The sequence below is a fragment of the Pistacia vera genome, unplaced genomic scaffold, assembly GCF_008641045.1.
Source record: "Pistacia vera cultivar Batoury unplaced genomic scaffold, PisVer_v2 Contig1030, whole genome shotgun sequence".
NCBI lineage: Eukaryota > Viridiplantae > Streptophyta > Magnoliopsida > Sapindales > Anacardiaceae > Pistacia > Pistacia vera.
In genome coordinates this window covers 41,952-63,615 of record NW_022195062.1, presented here as the reverse complement: position 1 = coordinate 63,615, position 21,664 = coordinate 41,952, and the positions used below count along the sequence as shown (strand labels likewise).

Genomic DNA, 21,664 nt, shown 5'->3' with positions numbered 1-21,664 from the left:
CTCAGCCTCGACCGCTTTAACTTCAGCCTTTGCTCATGCGGCCTCACTCACCATAATTTTTTCAAGGAATTCCCTTTGCTTGACCCCAAAGGTCACCACTTCTTCCCTAAGCCGCTCAAGCTCAGCCTGTTTCGCATCCTTCTTCTTCTCTACTACCTTAGCCCTAGCCAAGGCGTCTTCCTTAAGCATTTATGCTTCTTACCATCCCTGATGAGTGCCCTCCAATGTGGTGTGACACTCACCATAAAGGAGCCTACTCGCCACGCAAGCCTAAAAAACAAAAATGAAAGTCAACGAGGAAGGAAGAAAGCATATATAAAAATGGAATGGGTCGAACTACTAGTACCTTGGTCATATAGTTGCACACCCAAGCCAATAGCTATGGGGGAGACAAATCCCTGACCCCTGCGAAAGTCTACAGGGTGATAGCATCTCTAGCCGCCGCGGCCCTAATACTGATATGTTTGAGGAGTTAGTTGATGAATGCATCGACTGCAGCTCGAGCTGCCTCATCCATCTTTGTGTCTCACTGCTGAGGTGAGCTTGGTTTATTTCCCACTTCGCCCGTGGGGATGAATTTTTTCTTGGCCGCGAATTTCTTCGGGCTGCCTGCTTGCCCTGTGACCTCCTTACCCGAGCCCGCTTGAGGCTTGGTCATTTTCTTCTTGCCGAAGCCCTCATACTACTCCAACATCTTTTTCTTGCCCAAGCCATCATACTGCTCGGGCACTTTCTATTTTCCCGAGCCTATAGTTGGCTCAGATGCTTTCTTTGCCAGCCCCTTTAGGGCTCGAAGGCACCTTTCTTGCCAACTGTCTTAGAGGCAGTCACATGCTTCTTCACACTTGGGCCATCCCTAAGCTTGCCCCCGCTTTAATTCGTACCAGCAACATTAGTGGACTGCTTCTTCGTCGGAGCAACCAACGGTTTCTTAACAACCCCGAAAGCTGTCGCATTTTTCTTGAGGCCTTTCGATTTCTCAGCCCACAGTTCTACGAAAGGAAAAGCAAACAATTAACGACCTACCTACACAAAAGAAAAAAGCGCAAACAAGTGAACACTTTACCTTTTTTAAGAATGGTTATAAAATTGGCATTATCCTCGTAAAACCCGTACGCCCTCAAGCAAGAAAGCAAGATAATCTCATTGATGTTGCCCTACTTGTCGGAAAGGTCGTTGAAGTGCTAAAACCTCTGTAAGCTCGTAGCGGGGAGAAAATTATGTTCGACGTTAACTGCACAACAAAGAAGTTAGGTTAGTTCAACCATCAAGCTTGAAAGCTCTCCTCGCACTCACTGGAGGTTGAAGTCTTACTAGCTTTTGAAGCAAAAACATAGGTCTCCCCGACCTTATAAAAGAAAAATTTAGAATCTCGATGTTGGATCTTCTTTAGAACATCGACTAGACCATTAGATTGTACATTCCTCGCCTTGGAGAGGTATTATGTCTGGTCTTGACCCTTCTTCAACCTATACAAATGGACGAGCTCCTTAACGGATGGCTTGCCCAGCTCGGCAATCTGGTATACTATGTACAAACCTATGATTATGATGTATGAGTTTGCAAACAGTTAGAGAGGAACGATGTCAAACCGTCTCAAAATGTTGTCGATGAAATGGCGAGGGGGGATAGACATCCCACATCTCAAAAGGCTCTTAGAGATCGCCACCCAGCCTGTGGGGGGATTCTTCCGGGAGAAGCCTCCCAAAACCCTCAAGTTGAGTTGAGGCGCATAAGTCTCATTTATGCGCCTAAGATCCTCGACATCAATCGAGGATTAAGGTTCCTTCCGCAGCCTGTGAATTGGAGATCTCTTTGACCGAGTTACCTCCACAGAAGCATGATCGGATCGGATGAGCCTACCGTGTTAGGGTCTGAGCTTTGTGCAACGACCTCCTCGAAAACCTTGGGGATTATGTCCCCAAGGATTGTCAAGCTCGTAAGGGAATCGAACATGCGATCAATTGTGTGGCTGCTTGACGAAGACATGACTATAACTCGCCTCTAGGTACCTGAAACAAAAACAACATGTGTAAGAGCTCGAAAAACTTGGCGACCTATCCACCTTTGCTTTCAGTTCAAGAACCCGAGATTGCTCATGTTGAACAATGGACACATGCAACCTATAAAAGATTCTGGCGGCCGTCATGATAAACCCTCCTTAAACCCAAAGACTCACTTAAAAACCGAAACAAAACCATAAAAGACTCAATGTGGCCATGACAATGGCCACCCACAACCGCGAAAATCAAGAAAACAACTAAAAAAGAAACCTTACCAGAACAAGATGAACTTGCCAAAAAAGCACCATGAAGATGAAGAAGCAACGACGGAATAAGCAAAAACATTTGAGAAATTTTGCAAGGTGTGTAAGCATTTTGACAAGTTCACCTGCTTTTATAATGGTTTACATGGTAGACAAAAGGGCGGAGTTCGATTGTAGCCGTCGATCTACAATGAATCTCGACCCTTCATTCATCAAGCAATATCGGCCCTTAAACGTGGCCATGTGTCGATCATTCACAAGGGGCGATCAATCATCAGACTGTCATAATCATAACCGTCGTCACACATCGCCTCAACTTCATGCGTGGCCAATTGTAGTTGCCCATGAGTGACGAAAAGTAACCGCCAAAGGCTAGCACATTTAATGCAACATGACCGTGTGGAATTTACATGAATACCCTTCCTTTTCAAATTCTGAGTTTGTCAAGAATCTTGTAGAAGAGAAAAGGGCAAGTGTTGAGTATGTCAACCGGGGATGAGTCCAACTCACGAAGCTCGACCGAATCTACATCCAATGCCCTATCGATGAATGTCGAGCTTGATATCAAACCGAGCAATAGTCTTCGAAGCTCAAAATGAGCACCAAACACTAGGGCAGATGTTGTATGTGATTCTTCCCCTAAGCTTGGAGTATTATGAGGTTATAGCCCAATTCAGAACCAGCTAGACTCTACTGATTGATAACCCAGCATAAGCTCATCGAGTTATAGCTCAACCTAGCATAAGCTAGTCGCGACCAATCCTTACAGTTATTCAACCAATTCACAGATAACTTCAGATCCCAAAATCTTGGGAAAGATCAAATTGACGGCAATCTTTGCATGATCACAACGCCTAATCGTGAGAATATCAAAGTTGCATTTCAAACTTTATTGTAATCCCTTTATTTTTGCTCTTTTCTTTGTACAAAACTTGTATATAAACCCTTCCAACGAGGCGAAATGGGTTAGGAAATTATTCTAGGACTATTATTATTCTACGACTATCATTGTAAGCTCTCACAGCAAATACAAAAACAGTGGACGTAGGCTCAAGAGTTCAACTCGCCAAACCACTTTAAAAATCTCTTTATCATTTACTTTACTGCATTTATTATTTACTCATTGCTGGTTACCCGCAATCACGCACACATCAGTTCTGGTCCTGACAAGGTCGATCAGATCACTCTAGTTGGTGTAATTCTTGCATCAACACTACATTAAAGGTGATCTCTTTATTTTGCATTGCCTGACTGCTGCTTGTTAATCTGTTCACGAAGTTGGCGTTTGGTTATAAACCAGATGTAGCATGAGAAGAAATTGTACCATTTTGTTATTTTGATGAATGGATTTTGAGGGTATGTAGATCTTTGCTTTGTAACCAAATTCTCATTACCTTTCTCTATTGTTTCAACGATACAAGGCCATGGGAGCTTTCTCAGCGAGGCTGTTGTTATCATCTCCGGACACCCTTTGCCTAAAAGAACAAAAAGATTAGGGGAAAATGTGAGAATGAAAGGGTATAACCTCAATGTTGGCCTGAAACAGTAATGATATAGACAGAATATTGGAATTAAAAATAGAAGGAACTTCTGTTGCTGACCCAAATGTTTGGTGCAAGGCATGGTGTTAATACATTATGACGTAAAAGTACTTCTACAGGGAGATGAAATACTTGTGTGATTTTTCTCTTCTGGAACCGGTTTCTGTTCATTTGTTATGTAAAGAGGAGGAGGCAGCTACATACAAGACTGGTTCTAAGTTCTTGATCCTCAAATAGCATAGCAATTTCGCATTGAATGTTATGCGGTGGACATTAATTTTCAGGCCAAAGTGTTCTGGAATTTTCCTATTTTTTATCGACTTTACGACTGGTTTGGCAAGAAAGAAACAAAAGGATCTTCGAAGATAGACATGAAGAAGACATACCTATTCTGTGGGACGGAATTTGTTTACTTTCTCCTCTACGGGCCATTACTCTCTAAAGTTTTTCAGGATACTTCTTTTTTCTTACTCACTTAGATGCATTTTTTTTACTGTACATAGTTATGTGATCATTCAAACTGATCTTTAGCTTTTGTCGACATCTTGCTCACTGTTTCATAATTATTTCAATTAATACTACTTATATGCTTCTTCTAATAGAAAAAAGAAAAAAAAATTACATTTTCAGGGTAAATAGATCCTTCAGCATAGAATCATGCAAACAAGGTTTCATTACCTGTCTGTATTGTTTCAACTATACAAGGCCATGGGAACTCTCTTAATTGAGGTGCTTCAGGACTATTGCCATCTCTGGAAACTACACTGCCCAGAAGAAGAAAGAGATGATAAAATGTGAAAACAAAGGGAGTAACTTCAATGTCAGCATGAAAGAGCAAATGCTGTAGATTGAGTGAATGAACAAAATGCAATTTAAAGTGAATGAACAGCATAGGCATCTCCATCATATAATGTTCAATTAAAATCCATTGCTTTCTCTCTGTTTGTCATTTTCTTAGGAGTTAATTTCACATCTTGTTTTGTGACTGCCTTGTTCTTTTCCTCTTACCATTGTCTTTTCTTTCAATGGATGGAAACAAGGTTAGAATTGAGAACTCCTCTGTGTCTGCTAGCTTTTCCAGTGGTTATTGCTAACAACGTTGAAAATCTAACAAAATGATTGGCAGAAGCTGTTATTCCAAATCCCATAAGGTTCTTCACCAGCACTTTGTATTCATTCCCCTGTACCTTACTTTTTCTTTTCTACTTTTTGTTTCTCAAATCTCACAATTCCTGAGGCAAATACACCTGTTATATTCATGTTGTTTCTTATACCTGACGTGGTTAATCATGAATACGTATATCTATCTTTTTTTTTTTTTTTTTTTTTTTGGTATTTGGGGGTGTCCAAGTCAGCTTGCGCGCACCTCAACTAGTTTCCCAGAACCCTGAAGTTAACCGCCACGTAAAGCTCTAATGGTTACCCATTATTAGTAGTCGTGGAGATTCAAACTACGTATATCTATCTCACAAGACACGTATTATAGAGGATATATAAAACTCTAAACACATGTAAATACCCACAAGGCATATATTATTTAGAATTCAAACGGCTGTAAAGAACTGAATCCTAATGTTGAAATTTACAGTACACACGTGAAGGTCCTCCCATTTATATAGAATATATAAAAGAGTAAACGACTTTTTCCCACCCAAGGTTTGCCTTAATGACACTTTTCCAACCAAAAAGTTTCAAAATATCACTTTTTTACCCAACGTTTATATTCTGTTGATACCCAAAATACACTTCACTTTCTTAGACGGCATTTAGTGAGTTACCAAGAGCTAGGGTAAGAGGGCTTTTGTAGAGTGAAGGCCGATGGATTGAATGGTGGTGACCGATCGAATATTCGTCGTCGGAATCAGTCAAAAATCACCTAAAAATAGAAAACACTAGCTTTGCAGTGGCTGGCAATCGGCGAGAAATCAAGTGTTGGAGTGAAAGAGATTTTGTAGAGAGGAGACCGGAGGTTCAAATGATGGTGACAGATAGAATTTTCGCCATCAGAATCGACTAGGATCGGCTTTGGATAGTAACGGAATATTAACTTTGGGTGGAAAAGTGTCATTAAGGCAAACCTTGGGTGGGAAAGTCGCTTACTCTATATAAAACTTTAAATATGTGAATTTACCCTCACAATGCATATAATAGTTTAGAACTCATGCAGTGCTAAGGAACTAAATCTTGATGTTCAAATTTACATTACACACATGCTCGTGAAGCTATTTGTAAGTCAAAATTAGCATTCAATTGTCTGAAGACTATCTGTGTATTTGTAGCATCCAGAAAAGCTAGACCTATGGGTTTTATATACACTATCTTGTCACATCCCACGTCTAGTAAATAGAAATTGTCTATTTTAGGTTCAAGCCTTGTAAATTGAACAAGCTTATTGCGATGTGGGATGTGACAAACTCCATACATTATGAACCTCGCATTCTCGTGAGGTCGTTACACCCGCCACATTGTGTAACAAGCCCACTATGATACCAATTGTCACGTCTCAGATCCAATCATATAGAATTTGTCCGCTTTGAACCTAAACTTTATAAACTAAATCCTTGGCCCATTGCGATGTGGGATATGACAATTCTAACCTGCAAAAATTAGAGTTCAGGTTTGAGGCTGAATTTACTTGAGTGGTAATTGACTCTTTGTCAGCTTCTAATATCATACCGGGAATAACTAAGTTTAAACTCAGTATAGAAAATATCAAACATCGATTTAGCAGCAACAGTTGGTAATTGTTTAAGTAACAATCAAGTTCTCTATTCACTAGAAAAGTTCCCAGAAATGTTTGTCTCACACAGAAGTCTGAGATCATTTGTCCCCTCTCATTGATACCTTGATTTTTACCATTTGTCCCCTCTCAGGCCAAAGCATGTTTCTTTTACAATGTGATCAGTCGCCATATACAATAATGCCTATGCACCAATAAATAATGAAGCATAGTTTGTTAAGTAATCAGGGCCAAGATTTAACCTTATTCAAAGACAGACAGAAGCCACTCTTTTTTGCTGGAGAGTGTTTGGAGATGATCAAATTACTTCATAAGTTAGATTTCATTGGAACTCAAGATGTGATCATTTTCTTGATCTTGTCATAGTTTATCTTGACCACTATTCACAACTTAAGTTATTGAAGTTTTATGATCTGCGCTGAATTCTGAATGTTATGCCATCCTTAATATCATGCGTCAATGTCACATAAGATGAAAGATTATAAGAGAAGGCGATAATTACAAAGTTAAGATACCAAGTTTGTATTCAAACTAATATGATACTTGATGTGACAACACCTTACTAATTGTAAGATAATGTAATTACTGATACATTTCCATGTTGATATCCGCATCTAAAGTAATGTTATTGTTGTCTTGACAATATCCTATTAATTGTAAGACGATGTTATAATTACTATTCATTCGTATAATTAATGATGTACTTATGGATCATCAATTAGGAAGAGTTTATATAATTAAGGTTCAACATTTAAAAGAGCAATGCATGTTACATAGTGTTTGATGTGTCCTGACGACCCCTAAAAATCTGGAGGATCGAGTACCGTCCACACCCAATCATATTCATGATCGCATTAGAATCCCAACTTTATATACGAAACATTACTACAATGTTATAAGAAAAGTCATTTCCCTAACAAATTAAGAGCCTCTCTACAACACCACTGCCCAAAAATTTTCCTGGGAAAAATCAATGGGGAGACTGGGGAACTTCAGAAGCATACAAAAAACAGTGAGAATAGTTGAGGTAAAGAATCTACTTAACAAAAACTTAACAGACTCTAATTCACAGAAAAGGGAGAATTCTCCCTTGTCTATCACTCTCAGAATAATTTATAATTCAATCTCTTTTTGTTTCTTCTTGCAGCTACAAGACATGTCATATTGCCATTCAAGAAAACTCTTCACCCAACTCTTTGTTCTTTTCATTCTCTCGCTTTCTTCTTTGGCTTGTCGATCAAAACGAAGATCCCTCTACCACAATTTTCTGCTTCAAAACAACACCAACTCTCTTGATTTTATACAACTTCACTAGAAACTCTCTTATTTTCTCCCCAAACTTTTAATATTTTCTTTGAGAAAACCGTCCATCTCTCTCTTATTTAAGCCTTTGCCTGCCCATTTCTCTGTTTCAAACTTTGCACATCTTCAGCAGCAAAAAACATATAATAAATAAATGGCTGCTTATCTTCGTGTAATTTTTTATCATGTTAACTGTTCTTCTTCTTCTTCTTCTTCTTCTGGAAATATTAATAGCCATGAGCCTCATATGCAGACGCTGAACTGTGTCAAATATGACAGGAGTTCTCGAAGTAAAGTGGAGTTGCTGCGCCACAAAGCTGGAGTTGCAAGCACTTCTTTGGCTTCTGTTGTTGCAGATAAAGCTTGCATGCCAGAAGTTCATGTTCGCCAAAATATTCCTACAGCCAAGCGGTTTGTTGATCCTCATCGTCAGGGACTCATCATTGAAGGAGGAGTTGGCTACAGGCAAACTGTTGTTATTCGATCTTATGAGGTTGGCCCTGATAAAACTGCAACTCTTGAGAGCCTCCTTAATCTTTTCCAGGTAATGATCAAAACTATTCTGCAGTCTTTCTCTCGTGCAGACGTCCGAAAGTATATTGTGCATACACATAAGAAAGGCTCTTCAAAAAGTATAATGGGTATCGAGAATTTTTTTTATTTCCAGGATTCTGAGAAGAATTTGTTTATGTAGGAAACAGCATTGAATCATGTATGGATGTCAGGACTACTAAGTAATGGATTTGGAGCAACACATGGAATGATGAGGAACAATCTCATATGGGTTGTCTCAAGGATGCAAGTTCAAGTTGATCATTATCCAGTTTGGTAAGTCTTATTATTATCAATTTGTCGCCATCAATTACAACTCAACTTCAACAAAGTTTTTGTCATTTTCACACAGGCATAAACCGGCTATAAAAACCATATCATTATTCAAAGGAATTATCTAGAATTATAGTAAATTTATTGGAAATTCTCTACTAGAAAGAATTTATTGAGCAGAAGCACTTCTACCAAAAGTAATCAGGACTCTTCCTAGCATCAAAATTCGTAGAAATTGAGGTTTTTGGTTTAATAAGGACTTTAGTCTTGAAATTGGGGTTCGCAAACCAAGTTCAATAGAATTCTAGATTACATAAAAAAGCTAAGAACATCTATATCTTGCAGGGGAGAGGTAGTAGAAATCGACACATGGGTTGGAGCATCCGGAAAGAATGGAATGCGTCGAGACTGGTTGATCCGAAGTCAAACCACAGGTCACATTTTCGCTCGCGCTACAAGGTATGCTTGAACTTCTGCTAAATACATTCCTGAATAAACACATCGATGATCTTGCTAACAACTTAAACATGAAACAGCACTTGGGTGATGATGAATGAGGCGACAAGGCGTCTCTCAAAAATGCCAGAAGAGGTTAGAGCTGAGATCTCACCTTGGTTTATAGATAAGCAAGCAATCCAAGAAGATGTTCCTGAGAAAATTCTCAAGTTGGATAATAAAGCTAAATATGTGAACTCTGACTTGAAGGTAAAGTTTATTAACATCACCAGCTCATTCCACAGCTAAACACACATTTACATATTCACTAATGTCAAATCCTCATTTTGCAGCCTAAGAGAAGTGATCTGGACATGAACCACCATGTCAACAATGTAAAGTATGTCAGATGGATGCTCGAGGTAAGACCCTAGAACCCATCCGGTAATGTTATCCCCGGGATCATCCTTATTTCAACGGTTTTTTTTTTTTTTTTCCCCTCTATTTTAATTGGATTTGTTTCCATGGACAGACTATCCCTGACCAGTTCCTGGAGACTCATCAGCTATCTGGTATTATACTGGAATACAGAAGGGAATGCGGAGGTTCAGATAAAGTTCAAGCTCTTTGCCAACCTGATGAAGATGGGATCCTAAAAGAAGGGGTGAAACAAGACAGCAGAATCACTCTACTCAATGGATTTTCTCTGGCATCTGAAATCGTCAATGGCGCCGGACTCATCGGTTCCTTTGAAAAGGGTCCATTGAGATATACACATCTTCTCCAGACTGAATATCAGGAGATTGTTAGAGGTAGAACAACCTGGAAAGAGAAGCTGCCACCCATGCCATTTTCAGCTTAGCATTTAATAAAAAGATTACTACAAGGGGTTTAGCAAGGAAGGGGGTCGGTCCATTATGATGTGCCTTGAAATAATTTTATCTGTAAGGGCACTAGTGGATCTGCCTCTGTCCCCAGAATTTTTTCAGGGGTCCGCTCCAGTATTCCTGTCAAGCTCAAGGAAGATTGAAATAAAGGTGACAGAACACAAGCAGTCATGGATTGTTGCCGAAATAAGTGGGTCAAAAAGGTGAGGCGGTGATTGTGAGAAATGGCTCTAAATTGAGAAGTTCTAGCGATTACCTCTGTTTCCGTGTCAGCAAGTTTGTACCATAGAAATTAATTGTTGTAATAAGTTGAGTCTAGTAACACTATTAACAGTTCCTAAATCCTAAACCACAAGCTGTACACGATGAACAAGTCAAGCAAAATTTATCAAGAACTTGCTCATTGATTGAACAGACGTCAAGTTCAAGCATAACTCTGTTGAAACTTCCTACTAGCATTTAGCCTATTTAAATGCCTATCAACATGAATAAAAGTGAAAAATAGGAAGAACAAGAATTGTGTTCTTCATCAACTCTTCACAATGCATTTGCATGAACATACTACTAAATATTTGTTGTTTCTTCTCAATTTTGAAGGATGTTCTGATCAATAGTATACAAACCAAAACAACTTCCGGAAACAGGGAAAGCAACATGAAAAGTAAGATCAGGGTTGTATAACATAGAAGGTTTATGCTTCGATAAGTATTACATAACAGAAAAATGGCTTCACCATTTGCTATGACATTCAAGTGCAACATTGGCATATGCACTGAATAAATTGAGATGAAATAAACTGCACTGGAAGAAGGAAAAATACAGGTAAAATTAAAAAATGACTAGATAAAAAATTGCCAATTGAAAATATTGGCAAACTACGACTCAAGAGCTTGATGTTAGAAGCATTTCCCACTACCTAACAAGAAATAATTAATATTCTCTGCTCAAGAAACTGTGATCCACTAACCTAAGGGAATAACCATTTACAACTTATAAAGAGAGGTATTTACAACACCCGATGAATACCCATAAGAGCACGAAGAAATCAAAGAATAATGTACCACATGGCCAAAATCATCGTCTCTTTCTACACAAACTCTTGTATGACCACAAAATCAAGAACGTTCCTAGAACCACTCCAACAGATGTCCAGAACATTACCAACCATAAAGGCATAGACTTAGGGTACAGGCCTGTTAGACATTACAATAAAAAATTGAAGCATCAGTTCAACAATACCATAAAAGTTGGTGAAATGAGATTAACTTGAAACCAAATCTCTTAGTTGATAAAGTGAGAAAACCTACCATGTCCAAACTTGATGCAAATTAGAAGTTCAATAATGCAAATAGCAAGGGAAAGCCAACAAAATGCTCCAACCTTCTTCACTGGTTTTCTGGAAATTTGATAATATTTAATCAATGTCAAGCATGCACAAGTGAATGCACATACACACACACACACACACACACACACAGAGAGAGAGAGAGAGAGAGAGAGAGATACAGAGACAGTGAAGAAGCATACCTGTCTTGGAGGTATGTATTGTACTCACGAATTGTTGGTATTGCGATTAGCCACCACAAGATCAATCTATAAATGATCACAGGGTTTCGAGGAGGAATCCAAAGACAAAACTTTAGGAAAAAGGTGTTAAGCTCAACCGTCAAGAAGACAATGCAAAGACTGAGAACTTGAATAAACCGCCATGGACCAAGCAATGGGTGCCATTCATCTTTATCCCACTGTGCTGGTGTAAATTGTCCCAACGTTCGTTTAAACTGATAAACAATCAATATCATCAATTTTCATATAAATTTTAATAGTTAAGGTGACACAGTAATATAAAAGTTAAACATTGAGATGAGTGCTAGCACAGAAGTAAAAAAATAAATTGACAAAAATGTGTTCAACTTTAAAGGAGGCTAGAGTTCAAAATAAATATTGTGAGCACTAGCTTTAAGTTTAACACACAACCCACATAGATCATGCATAGAAAAATGCTGTTCCTCAGAAAAGGGAAGAGAAATAAATCTTGTCAAATCACTTTGTAATTGACACAAATTAACAATTGGGCTCTTAAATCTGCCAAAATGATTTTAAATTAACAATTGGGCTCTTAAATCTGCCAAAATGATTTTACATTAGTAACATATCAGCAATCATCAGGTTTACTTATGAACCACTATAAGCCACTTTTACAGAGAGACAAAAGGAAACCTGATTGGTTTACAGTTCTGATTAAGGAAGTCTATGTTATTAATGATACAATCTGCAAATGATACCACGCCTCGAAGTAGAACTGGGCTCAGTTCTCAAATATGTTACCATGGTACCATTATGCTCAAAGCCAAAATGCTGATGTTTCACTTGCAAGCCAGATATGTCTTTAAAACAATAGTAATCCCACTAATCATTTAATATTAAGAAGTTCAAAACATACCTTCCCAAAGATATTAGGCTGGCGGCTTATACCAACCCACTCATATGTTTTCCCATCAAAGTACCTAACAGTATGCATTCCCGCCCAGATGCCTGCAAAGTTTACCAAATGAAACTTGTCACAATTGATTGAAACAATAATTCAAAACTTTCCTCGGAAAAAATTGAAGTACATGAATAACCTATATCAAGCCATATAAACAATAAATGATAAGCTGCAGGAAATGATACCAGCATTATCGAGCAATCAAGAGTATATATGACCTTTTTCTCCATATAACCTTTGAATGCATTACAAATAACTAATCGAAGACACAGGTCCTCACCCAACAAAAGCTTGACAGTTAAAACTACAGCACTGATACCAGCATGAATTTCACAATCATGTATGGCAACCACTTCTGAACTCACAACCAAAACACAATTTTTTCCCTCGTATGAAAGTTTGTCAACATAAAAAGTACAAAACATGCACACAAAAACCCAACAATGATTATAATTTTAAATAAAAAGAAGGGCCAAAGCAATCTCACCAAACCAATTGCAGATCAAAATGTCCAGAATTATACTGTCCCACCAGCATTCATTGAAGTTCGGTAACATGTGGCGGAAAGTAAACTGAAAAATGACAAGAAGAAAGATAATATGACAAACAATTAGCGACCTTAACTTTAATAATAGTGCACAAGCTTAAGAGGGACACACAACAGCAGAAAACCCATCCCATGCATAAAAGGGAACACCAGAACAAACTACATGAGTTTAAAGTCAACACACTGACCTCCATCAACTCAAATCCAATTGACAGAACCCATAGAAGTGGCTGATTACGGAGCAATATAGCCTTTCCCCACCATCCAAAAATATGTGCTAGAACAAATTCATCAAAAAGTGTTTCCTACACAGAACCAATTAAATCAGACGTCTGAGGTGATTGTCTATTGCAATGAAAAATACCAATGCCATAAAAACAGCCAAAAGGAGAAAAATGAGGGTAGACAGTCTGTGAAAGAAGAATTTCATACATAAACATTCTTAAACCTGCTCGTGGGGTTTTCGGGCACATAAATGCGACAATCAGCACCATATGACCTTTCTGGAAGTTCTGCATCAAGTCATGCAAATGAATATTAAGAATCTCATTTATGCAATCAATAAGCCTAGCCAATCTCATAAAAAAACCTTTACCAAAGATTTCAAATGCATTACAATTGTAATAATGAAAATAAAAAGGAAAAAGCCAAAAAAGTATTATTGTTGAGCTCCAAAGTATTACCAACACCAAGATCAGGATGGAGAAACTTCATGAACTGACGAGCATCATCACGCTTCTGCGAGAAAATGAAAGCCACTGTCGGTAATTATTGATTCAATTTCAAAATCAGCATAAGAGAAAGATAAGCAGAGCAGAACTCATTCAGTGGTCTATGATTTTATACATGATTCAGTTATATATAGAGTGTAAATTTATGATGGCACCTGAGTTTATCCCATTAATATGATTTGAGATTTCAAGAATGCCAACCAAACAAAAAAATTAGATAGTGCACAAAAAAAAACAAAGTCAAGAATAATACTCCAGTGTTCAAGCTTACAGACAAGACACAGATAAATAAATAGACACATATAGATGTATATACTCATACATACATGAAAATACTAACACATGAAAAAAGACAGCTTTAAAAAACAACAAACCTGGAAAAGTAAAAATGTGAGAGCTACAAGGTAAATGACAGCCATTCCATGAACTAAACGCCAAATAGCAGGATGTGGTCTAATGAGAACCCTGTAATCAAATATTGATTTTCACAAGTTAGAGCACATCGCTAGCAGTATGTAAAAAACTCAAAAGCATAAGGCAAATTCAATGATTTTCATAAGTTTCTATATTCGGACTTTCGTGAACATCAATTTTTATACCAACAAAACACTCCTGAAGACATACTAAAATATTTGAGTGTTGACTAGTTCATAAGAAATAAAACTACAGTATTCAGATTCAACAACTTACGTAGAAGGTGCCTGCAGTAAGCAGTAAGCAAGAAAAACTGCAATCATCGCCCATACACCCCTACAAGAAAAAGCAATGACATGCTTTTAAATTATTATACTTAGATGCATTAAAGATAAATTGCTCAAAGAAATAACTACTTACAAAAAGGTTACAGGAACGCACCTTTTGACAGATGTAACAAGATCTCCAGAAGCAGTGCTTTCAGGATCAAGAGCTCCACTTGCCCAACTGGTAACCGTATACAGAACAAAAATTAAGAAAATAATTGTAATTAAAAGATAACAAAAAAAAAAAAATTGTTAAGATACTACAAATAGTTAAAAATAAAGATTTAACCTTCTAATATTCTGTATAATTACTTGAGTGCTATGCACTTTGTCGAGAAACTTAATAATAATTATCATTTTCCATCATTACTACATCCTATAATCTTTCAATAAGAGATTATATAAAGCATTATTTAACTCAAAGCACAAGACAAAACTCTATCCATATCAGAATACATCAAGTTGGTATACCATCTATAAGTTACACCCACCACGAAAACTGTTAATCCAACAGAAATAAATACAAAAACTACATCAAGTGCCCATTGTATCTCAATGTCATAAATAAACTGTTTATTGTCATCACACTCACATCAAAAAGCATGCACCGATAAGCAAGAATGAAATGGTACGAGGCTTGTATGCCCATGCTGTCCACGGATCTAACTCATCACCAACACTAGATAAATCAGAATCACCATTTTCTTGGACAGGATGATCGTTTCTTCTCAGTCTGCTGTGACCATTAGGCTCGCTGAGCCCCATGTTTATGAGATGCAAATTGATCACTGCAAATCGAGAAGATAATTAAAACATGTAATCTCTGTTACAAACAAAAGCACTTCCCAACTTATTAACCAATAAGGATAACCAAATAAGGTAATAGATGACCTAAACCAAATAAGGTAATAGATAATCTAACCATTTTTTGTTAAGTGTACAAAACAGTAAATTTGTGAAATATACTATTTTGTGCAAAAGCAAGATAGAAAATAAACAACTATTTTATTAAATGATGAAAGTGTATGTAGGTCCAACTAAATATGATAAGAGATTACATGATTATAAATAAATAGATAAGATTATCAAATCATAGAGAAGCACTGTCACAATGTACACTTGATTGTCAAAATCAAACAAAAAAATGCCACCATGCCGAAAAGTGTCACTGAACAGTTATCTTTTAACTTTAATTGAAAAAAAGAAAAAAAAGAAAAAAAAAAAGATATACCTTTACTCCCGTTGACGCTGCCAATAAATAATTACTTGTGAATGAAAAAAATTTAAGTACAGATTCTAGAAATCTGTTACTATAGTCCATAATAGCACAAAAAGCAGTTTACAATTCTAGCAAAGATATATAGGAAAATAATCAACAAGCAAAAGCTTTCCCCTGATGAAATCAAAACACATTAGTAAATACTACAAATAGTCACATGGTTCTTACAAAAACTTATAAATCTTATACATTAAAGATGTAGTGCATAATCTAACATGGAAAGTATAGTAAGCAAAAGTTTTTACATAAAGAATTTCCTAAACTAGTATGATACTTAATAAAGCAGTACAAATAATACCAATATTTTCACCTCAGATCTCAACAGTCACACATACAATCTACAAAAGGTATATATCAATGTAGGATAGAGTGGTATAGCTTAATCAGCAAAACTTTGATGTGAGACAGTCTAGATCTTCATAGAATACTAGTAATTTTATCTAGACACAGATTACAGTGATAAAGCTAGGGACACAGTTTAAGTACCATTATAAGTGAATTTCTACATCATGCTTTAAAGGTAATAATTTTATGTACAAGTCCATCAGCACAAGCAGGCCCATCACCGAAAGTGAAAACTACCAAATAAATAAACATATATATTTATGTACATATGTATTTCCGTTCTATGAAATTCTAAAACTTAACCCATACAATAACTAGAGTTGCAATAATAGGTCTGGTGCTTTATCTCACAGCCCTGACCTGATATTAAGTATTTGTTCTTTTAAATGCGATAGATGTTACCATAAAAACAATAGGTTCCCACAAGAAATGTAAATCCAACCAATATGTTTTGCATCAAAGTGTATAAAGCCGGCCATTTTCAGTGAGATGGCTTCTAGTAAACTTCAATAATTCACCATATTAACCATAAAACAACAATAGCACATCCTAACAAATCAATGGACCCTACATATTGCTCGACAAGAGAGGCCATTACTCCATAACACTCCATATGATCTGACAATCCACTTCCTATAGGCTCCCAACAGATATATACACCATAATCTATCCATCACAAAACAAATTTTCAAATGATTACATCGATGCACACGAATTATCCTTCAAATTTGAATAGCTAGGAATTAGCTCTCACTCTCATTCAACTAAAAAAAACTACAACACAACATAGAATTATTCTTAATTTCAAATAGCTCGCAATTAGCTCCCACTCTCATTCAACTAAAAATAACTCCAACCCAACATAGAGACTCAAACTTTCTGGCAAGATTCAAAGCATTTTCAAAACCAGGTAATATTTCACTTCCATTAATAAATAAACTTCTTAAATATATTAAAACCCCACATGCTTCGTCTAGCTTTACCAGCCTGGCTAAACTTGCCACAGCTTTACATCGACAAAATGAAACCCACATAGCTTTCAATGGGTAGAGCTAAAACCAATCCTTAAAACTCACGGAACCCACTCACCTAACTCCAAATTCCGTGGTCTAAAATAACTGAAAATTTCTACGCAAAAAGGTGAAATAAAAAAAGCACTAATAACTCTAAAGCCAAAAGCACAACAACTAACTCAATTCCTTCTCAACGTAAAACACTACAGCGAACTGAAAAAATCCAAGAAGAATAAACTTACATTACATGCAAATCACAAAGTTTATTTAAAAATTAACGCTTTGATCATGTACCTGCCAAACAGTAAAAACCCAACACCACGTTTATGAAAACAAACAGAAATTTAGTAAGCAAACACATCACTTAAACTTGCTTAAGCTAATCTAAACACACAGAAAAAAGCACCAATTATCATAAAAAATACTAAATCTCAAGCCCCTCAAATTCAAAAATAACTCATTGATTGCATGTAAAGAAACCCCCAAAAAAATATTAAAAAAATATATATTTAAAAAACTAAAAAGCAACTGAACCGATTAAGAGACGGAGACGAAGAAGACAAAGAAACACAATGAAGAGGCAAAGGCTAAAACGTATACACATGCATACAGAACAGAAGTAGATATACAGAAGAAAAAAATGAATTGAAAAAAAAAACAATAAAAATAAAAATGAGAGGGAAACGAAGCGGATAAAAAGGTGGCTCAAAAAGGCAAAACTTACGTAGAGAGATTGAGTGAGTGAGAAGAGGCGTAAGCGTACGATCGTGGCCGTCGGATCAAAGAAAGAGAAGTTAAGAGAGAGCGATACTGAGAGTTGTAATAATAATGAGAGCGAGTTAACGAAAAGTTTCGAGCTTTAAAATCTTGAAGGGATTGCCGAGTTTCAGAGAGACTAAAAATTTATGAATTTATATAACAATAACTTCTTCTTCAGGGGTTACTTTTATCGAAACTTTTTCTTTTTCTCTCTGTCTTTTTCTTTCTTTCCTGTTTTTCTTTTGTGGGTTTAATTGTTTCTCGGTTTCTTTGCTTTCTGCTCTCTGGGGGAGCGGCGAAAAGGAGGAGTTCGAGAGGGGTGAAGGAAAGAGAGAGAGAGACAGACAGACAGGCAGAGAGAGAGAGTAAATGGTACGACGGTCAAAGGGAGATTTTGAAGATGTTCTCAGATACGTGTGTTTGGAAAGAACGAAGTGGGGAGGGAGAAATGACGAAAATGCCCCTAACGAAGACGGGTCCTGGGTGAGATGCGGAATTTACTAATCTACCCCTTTTGGTGGGTGGATTAAATTTAAGGGTTTTCTAGATTATGATTACGGAATCTAAGTAAGGAAGGAAGAAGAATAAAGGGAGAGATTTGATTGAGATTTTGGAATTGACTAAAGGGAGAAAAGGTTTTGAAGATAATTCTACTTTTTTTAATTTAATTTTTATTTTTATTTTAAAAGAAAAAAAAAAGTCGTTTAAAATTGATATATCACGTTATCAATGTGACCAGTTGATAAAAACCAGTTAATATTATACTTTTTCATAATAGGGGTTTGGTTGATGTTGTATCGTTTGATTTAATAACATTTACTTTATCATTATCCTATATTCCTATGTAATCAATAAAAAGATACACACACGATAAATGTTTGAAATGATATGGAATAAATTAAAGAGTGAATAAGAATAATCAACTTAATTCAACGCATGCTCGATAAATAGGGATGATTGATGGAGCAATGAAAGAATAATGTCACGTCAATTTGCATATAAGAGATCGATATGATAGATATTCCTTTGGAACCTTGATCAAAGTTAGGGATAATGAATTTGAAAAAAATGGTTAAAGGAAGATGCTATAGACAAGTGAAGATGAAGAGATCAAAACAAATCATGGGAAATTAGATGCAAAAGGTATATATTCTTTTATGCCAAAAAATTTTAGAATTAATTCAATCAATAAAATTTAATTAATTTTATACCAAAATATGGATGATAAAAACAAGCCCCTATACATATATAGAATCGGGTCTGTTTACGCACATCTTAACTAATCTCCAGATGATATTAATGTAATAACCTATCGCTATAATTCCTCACTTAAATCATGGATGTTTATACGATAAAAATTTTGTCGAGCCGATAGCAACATAAAAGTATTCCTCTTTTCTATATATTTAAAAAAAATAAAAAAAATGAGCATTAAATGGAAGGTGATCACTGATCATTAAACAGGGGTGGTAAGAAAGCATTAATAGAAAGAACAAAAATACTATGAGTACTAGAAGTAACTGAAATGAATGGATAAAAAAATAAAAGTTAATTATTGTGAAAGTAATTAATAAGTTGGAAGTGAAGTGAAAAGGCTAAAAGGGACAAGTCAAAAGGAATAGCGGGGGACAGAAGAGAATAAGAGAATCATAGGGGTACCAGAAAGTTATTACAAAGTTTTTCACAAAAATAAAAATTAAATTATCAAGTGATAGATGATGAGGTGTACGGGACCACTCCAGCCAGTCAGCAGCACCCCACACACTCAATACTTTCTCGGTTTTTTTTTTTTTTTTTTTTTTTGGTCTTGATTGATTCTGATTTTAATTATATTCTTTAAGTAATTATATGATTTAGTTTGGTGGGATTTTTTTTTTTAAAATAGAGGTTGAAGTGTTTTAACACAAAATATGATCGTTAATCGTATTAGTAAAAGAACTGTAAAAACGTATCATGGTTAATATGAATCCAGTTTTAGGTATTTGAAATATCTAGATCCATATTAAAGTATGTCTAATTTTCAGGGTCACGAACCATCTAACAAGATCAAAATACCAATAATTTGATGTTGTACTTTCTTGTTATTAAAAATTTTAAAAATGAATAAGTTAGAAGTGTTTCGAGACAAAAATATAAAATCATATTTGTTATTATTTTTTCCGATAAATATCAAACTTTGTAAGAAATATTGAAGGGTTTTTCGAAGATACATAATTGTATTAATATATCAACATAAAATCTATGAAATCATAATAAAAACGTAAAATTTATAATAAAAACATAACAGAAAGCTGGTAAAAATGTAGTTTGATTCATATTTCGAATCAAAACCTATCATTCCTTTATAGTTAGGTGAGATCTTTGATCAATAAAGAGGTAACTTTATGACAAGAATCTTATCATAATACTATTTAATTAAGAAATTAATCTTTAGTTAAACATATGATTAAAGTTTGAACTTCTTTTTCTTAGTAATTTTGGTCAAAACCAGTCTTTTTAAATTAATTAGGTAAGATTCTCAATCATTTAAGAGGTAACTTTGTCATAATAATTTTTATCATTAAGTAGCTTATCATAATACTATTCATTCAAGGTTATAATCAATCATTAATAACCCCAATTGGTCTTTACTTTAATATATGATTAACTTTGAACTTCTTTTACATAAATCTTAATTTTGGTCAAAGAGAATAAAGTAAATCATCATTCCAATCCTTTCTTTTTATTAAAAAAATAAAAAAAAAATCAACTCCAGAAATGTTAGACTCAAAAGGCTAGGTTTTTTTTTTTTTTTTTAAATAAAAATAAAAATATCATGTCGAATTGAAAAAATGATCTCCAATAACTTATATAAACCATTTTAATCGACCAAGAATTTTTTTTTTTTTTTTCAACCGAAGTATTCAGGCTATCTTACGCGCACCTCGACTAATCCTTGCGAAATACTAGCACAACAACCTATTGTAATGACCATCCACTTTAATCGCAAACGTTTAGATGAGAATCGAACTTGAGTCATGCGTCTATCCACACTATCTTTAATTCGCCCTAATTATTAGAACTGTCGGTGACCGACAGGTAGAAAAGTTGTTAGACCATCGAGTTTAATAAGAGAACCAAATTTTCTTTAAAAGTTTTAAATTTTTTTTTTTTTTTAATAAAAAATGTGTAAATAGTGGAGCATATTTTTCATGATAATGAATGTGATAAAAACCATATGCGAAAGAAATAATATTTTTTAATAAAGGTCGCCCACCTTTTTGTGATTTAAAGGCAACAACAAAATAGACCACAAGCCACCCTCATGAAGAAAAGATAGAGAGAGAAAAAGCCAATGAAAGACATACACATAGAGACAATATTTGTCAACCCATGAAATCTCAACCTCAATAAATAAAATAACTACTCATCAATCTGCCAAATTCTTTTTTATTATAAGAGTAAGACTACGCTTACGATTGTGCATATCGAATAGACATCCCGACTAACGTGGGCTGCAACATGGTCGAGATAGAAACTATCCACATCATACTCTATGTCAATCGAAAGTCCATTTGGTATGCATAATCGATAAGTTTAGTATCTCCTTATTATAATTACATCATGCTTATTAAAGTTGTGTAGTGAATGTGTATCCGACTACGATNGTAGAGCATATTTTTCATGATAATGAATGTGATAAAAACCATATGCGAAAGAAATAATATTTTTTAATAAAGGTCGCCCACCTTTTTGTGATTTAAAGGCAACAACAAAATAGACCACA

At 35.6% G+C, this 21,664-nt stretch overlaps 2 protein-coding genes across 2 annotated transcripts; one reads left to right on the top strand and one right to left on the bottom strand.

Annotated features, from left to right (window-relative positions):
• The first annotated feature begins 7,870 nt into the window (after positions 1-7,870).
• On the top strand, positions 7,871-10,495 carry LOC116123961 (palmitoyl-acyl carrier protein thioesterase, chloroplastic-like). The gene is made up of 6 exons (XM_031409681.1): positions 7,871-8,393; positions 8,544-8,677; positions 9,020-9,133; positions 9,211-9,379; positions 9,463-9,531; positions 9,642-10,495. Exons 1-6 carry the CDS (start codon positions 8,004-8,006, stop codon positions 9,969-9,971), a joined length of 1,206 nt encoding a protein of 401 aa, XP_031265541.1. The 5' UTR covers positions 7,871-8,003; the 3' UTR covers positions 9,972-10,495.
• A 156-nt stretch (positions 10,496-10,651) lies between these two features.
• Positions 10,652-18,285, bottom strand: LOC116123945 (CDP-diacylglycerol--serine O-phosphatidyltransferase 1). Its single transcript, XM_031409679.1, has 13 exons — positions 17,864-18,285; positions 15,095-15,290; positions 14,618-14,683; positions 14,453-14,512; positions 14,137-14,227; positions 13,715-13,769; positions 13,464-13,543; positions 13,220-13,336; positions 12,972-13,056; positions 12,440-12,531; positions 11,524-11,777; positions 11,304-11,392; positions 10,652-11,189 (listed from the first exon to the last, which is right to left on the bottom strand). Exons 2-13 carry the CDS (start codon positions 15,265-15,267, stop codon positions 11,071-11,073), a joined length of 1,281 nt encoding a protein of 426 aa, XP_031265539.1. The 5' UTR covers positions 15,268-15,290; positions 17,864-18,285; the 3' UTR covers positions 10,652-11,070.
• Positions 18,286-21,664: the final 3,379 nt, after the last annotated feature.

Coding starts and splice junctions, on each gene's coding strand:
- LOC116123961 (XM_031409681.1), top strand. CDS start 8,004: ATGGCTGCTTATCTTCGTGTAATTTTTTATCATGTTAACTGTTCTTCT. Junction 8,678..9,019: donor GTTGATCATTATCCAGTTTG/GTAAGTCTTATT, acceptor TATATCTTGCAG/GGGAGAGGTAGTAGAAATCG. Junction 9,532..9,641: donor ATGTCAGATGGATGCTCGAG/GTAAGACCCTAG, acceptor TTCCATGGACAG/ACTATCCCTGACCAGTTCCT.
- LOC116123945 (XM_031409679.1), bottom strand. CDS start 15,267: ATGGGGCTCAGCGAGCCTAATGGTCACAGCAGACTGAGAAGAAACGAT. Junction 12,532..12,971: donor TTTGATCTGCAATTGGTTTG/GTGAGATTGCTT, acceptor TAAACTTTGCAG/GCATCTGGGCGGGAATGCAT. Junction 11,778..12,439: donor AGCCTAATATCTTTGGGAAG/GTATGTTTTGAA, acceptor ATTGTTTATCAG/TTTAAACGAACGTTGGGACA.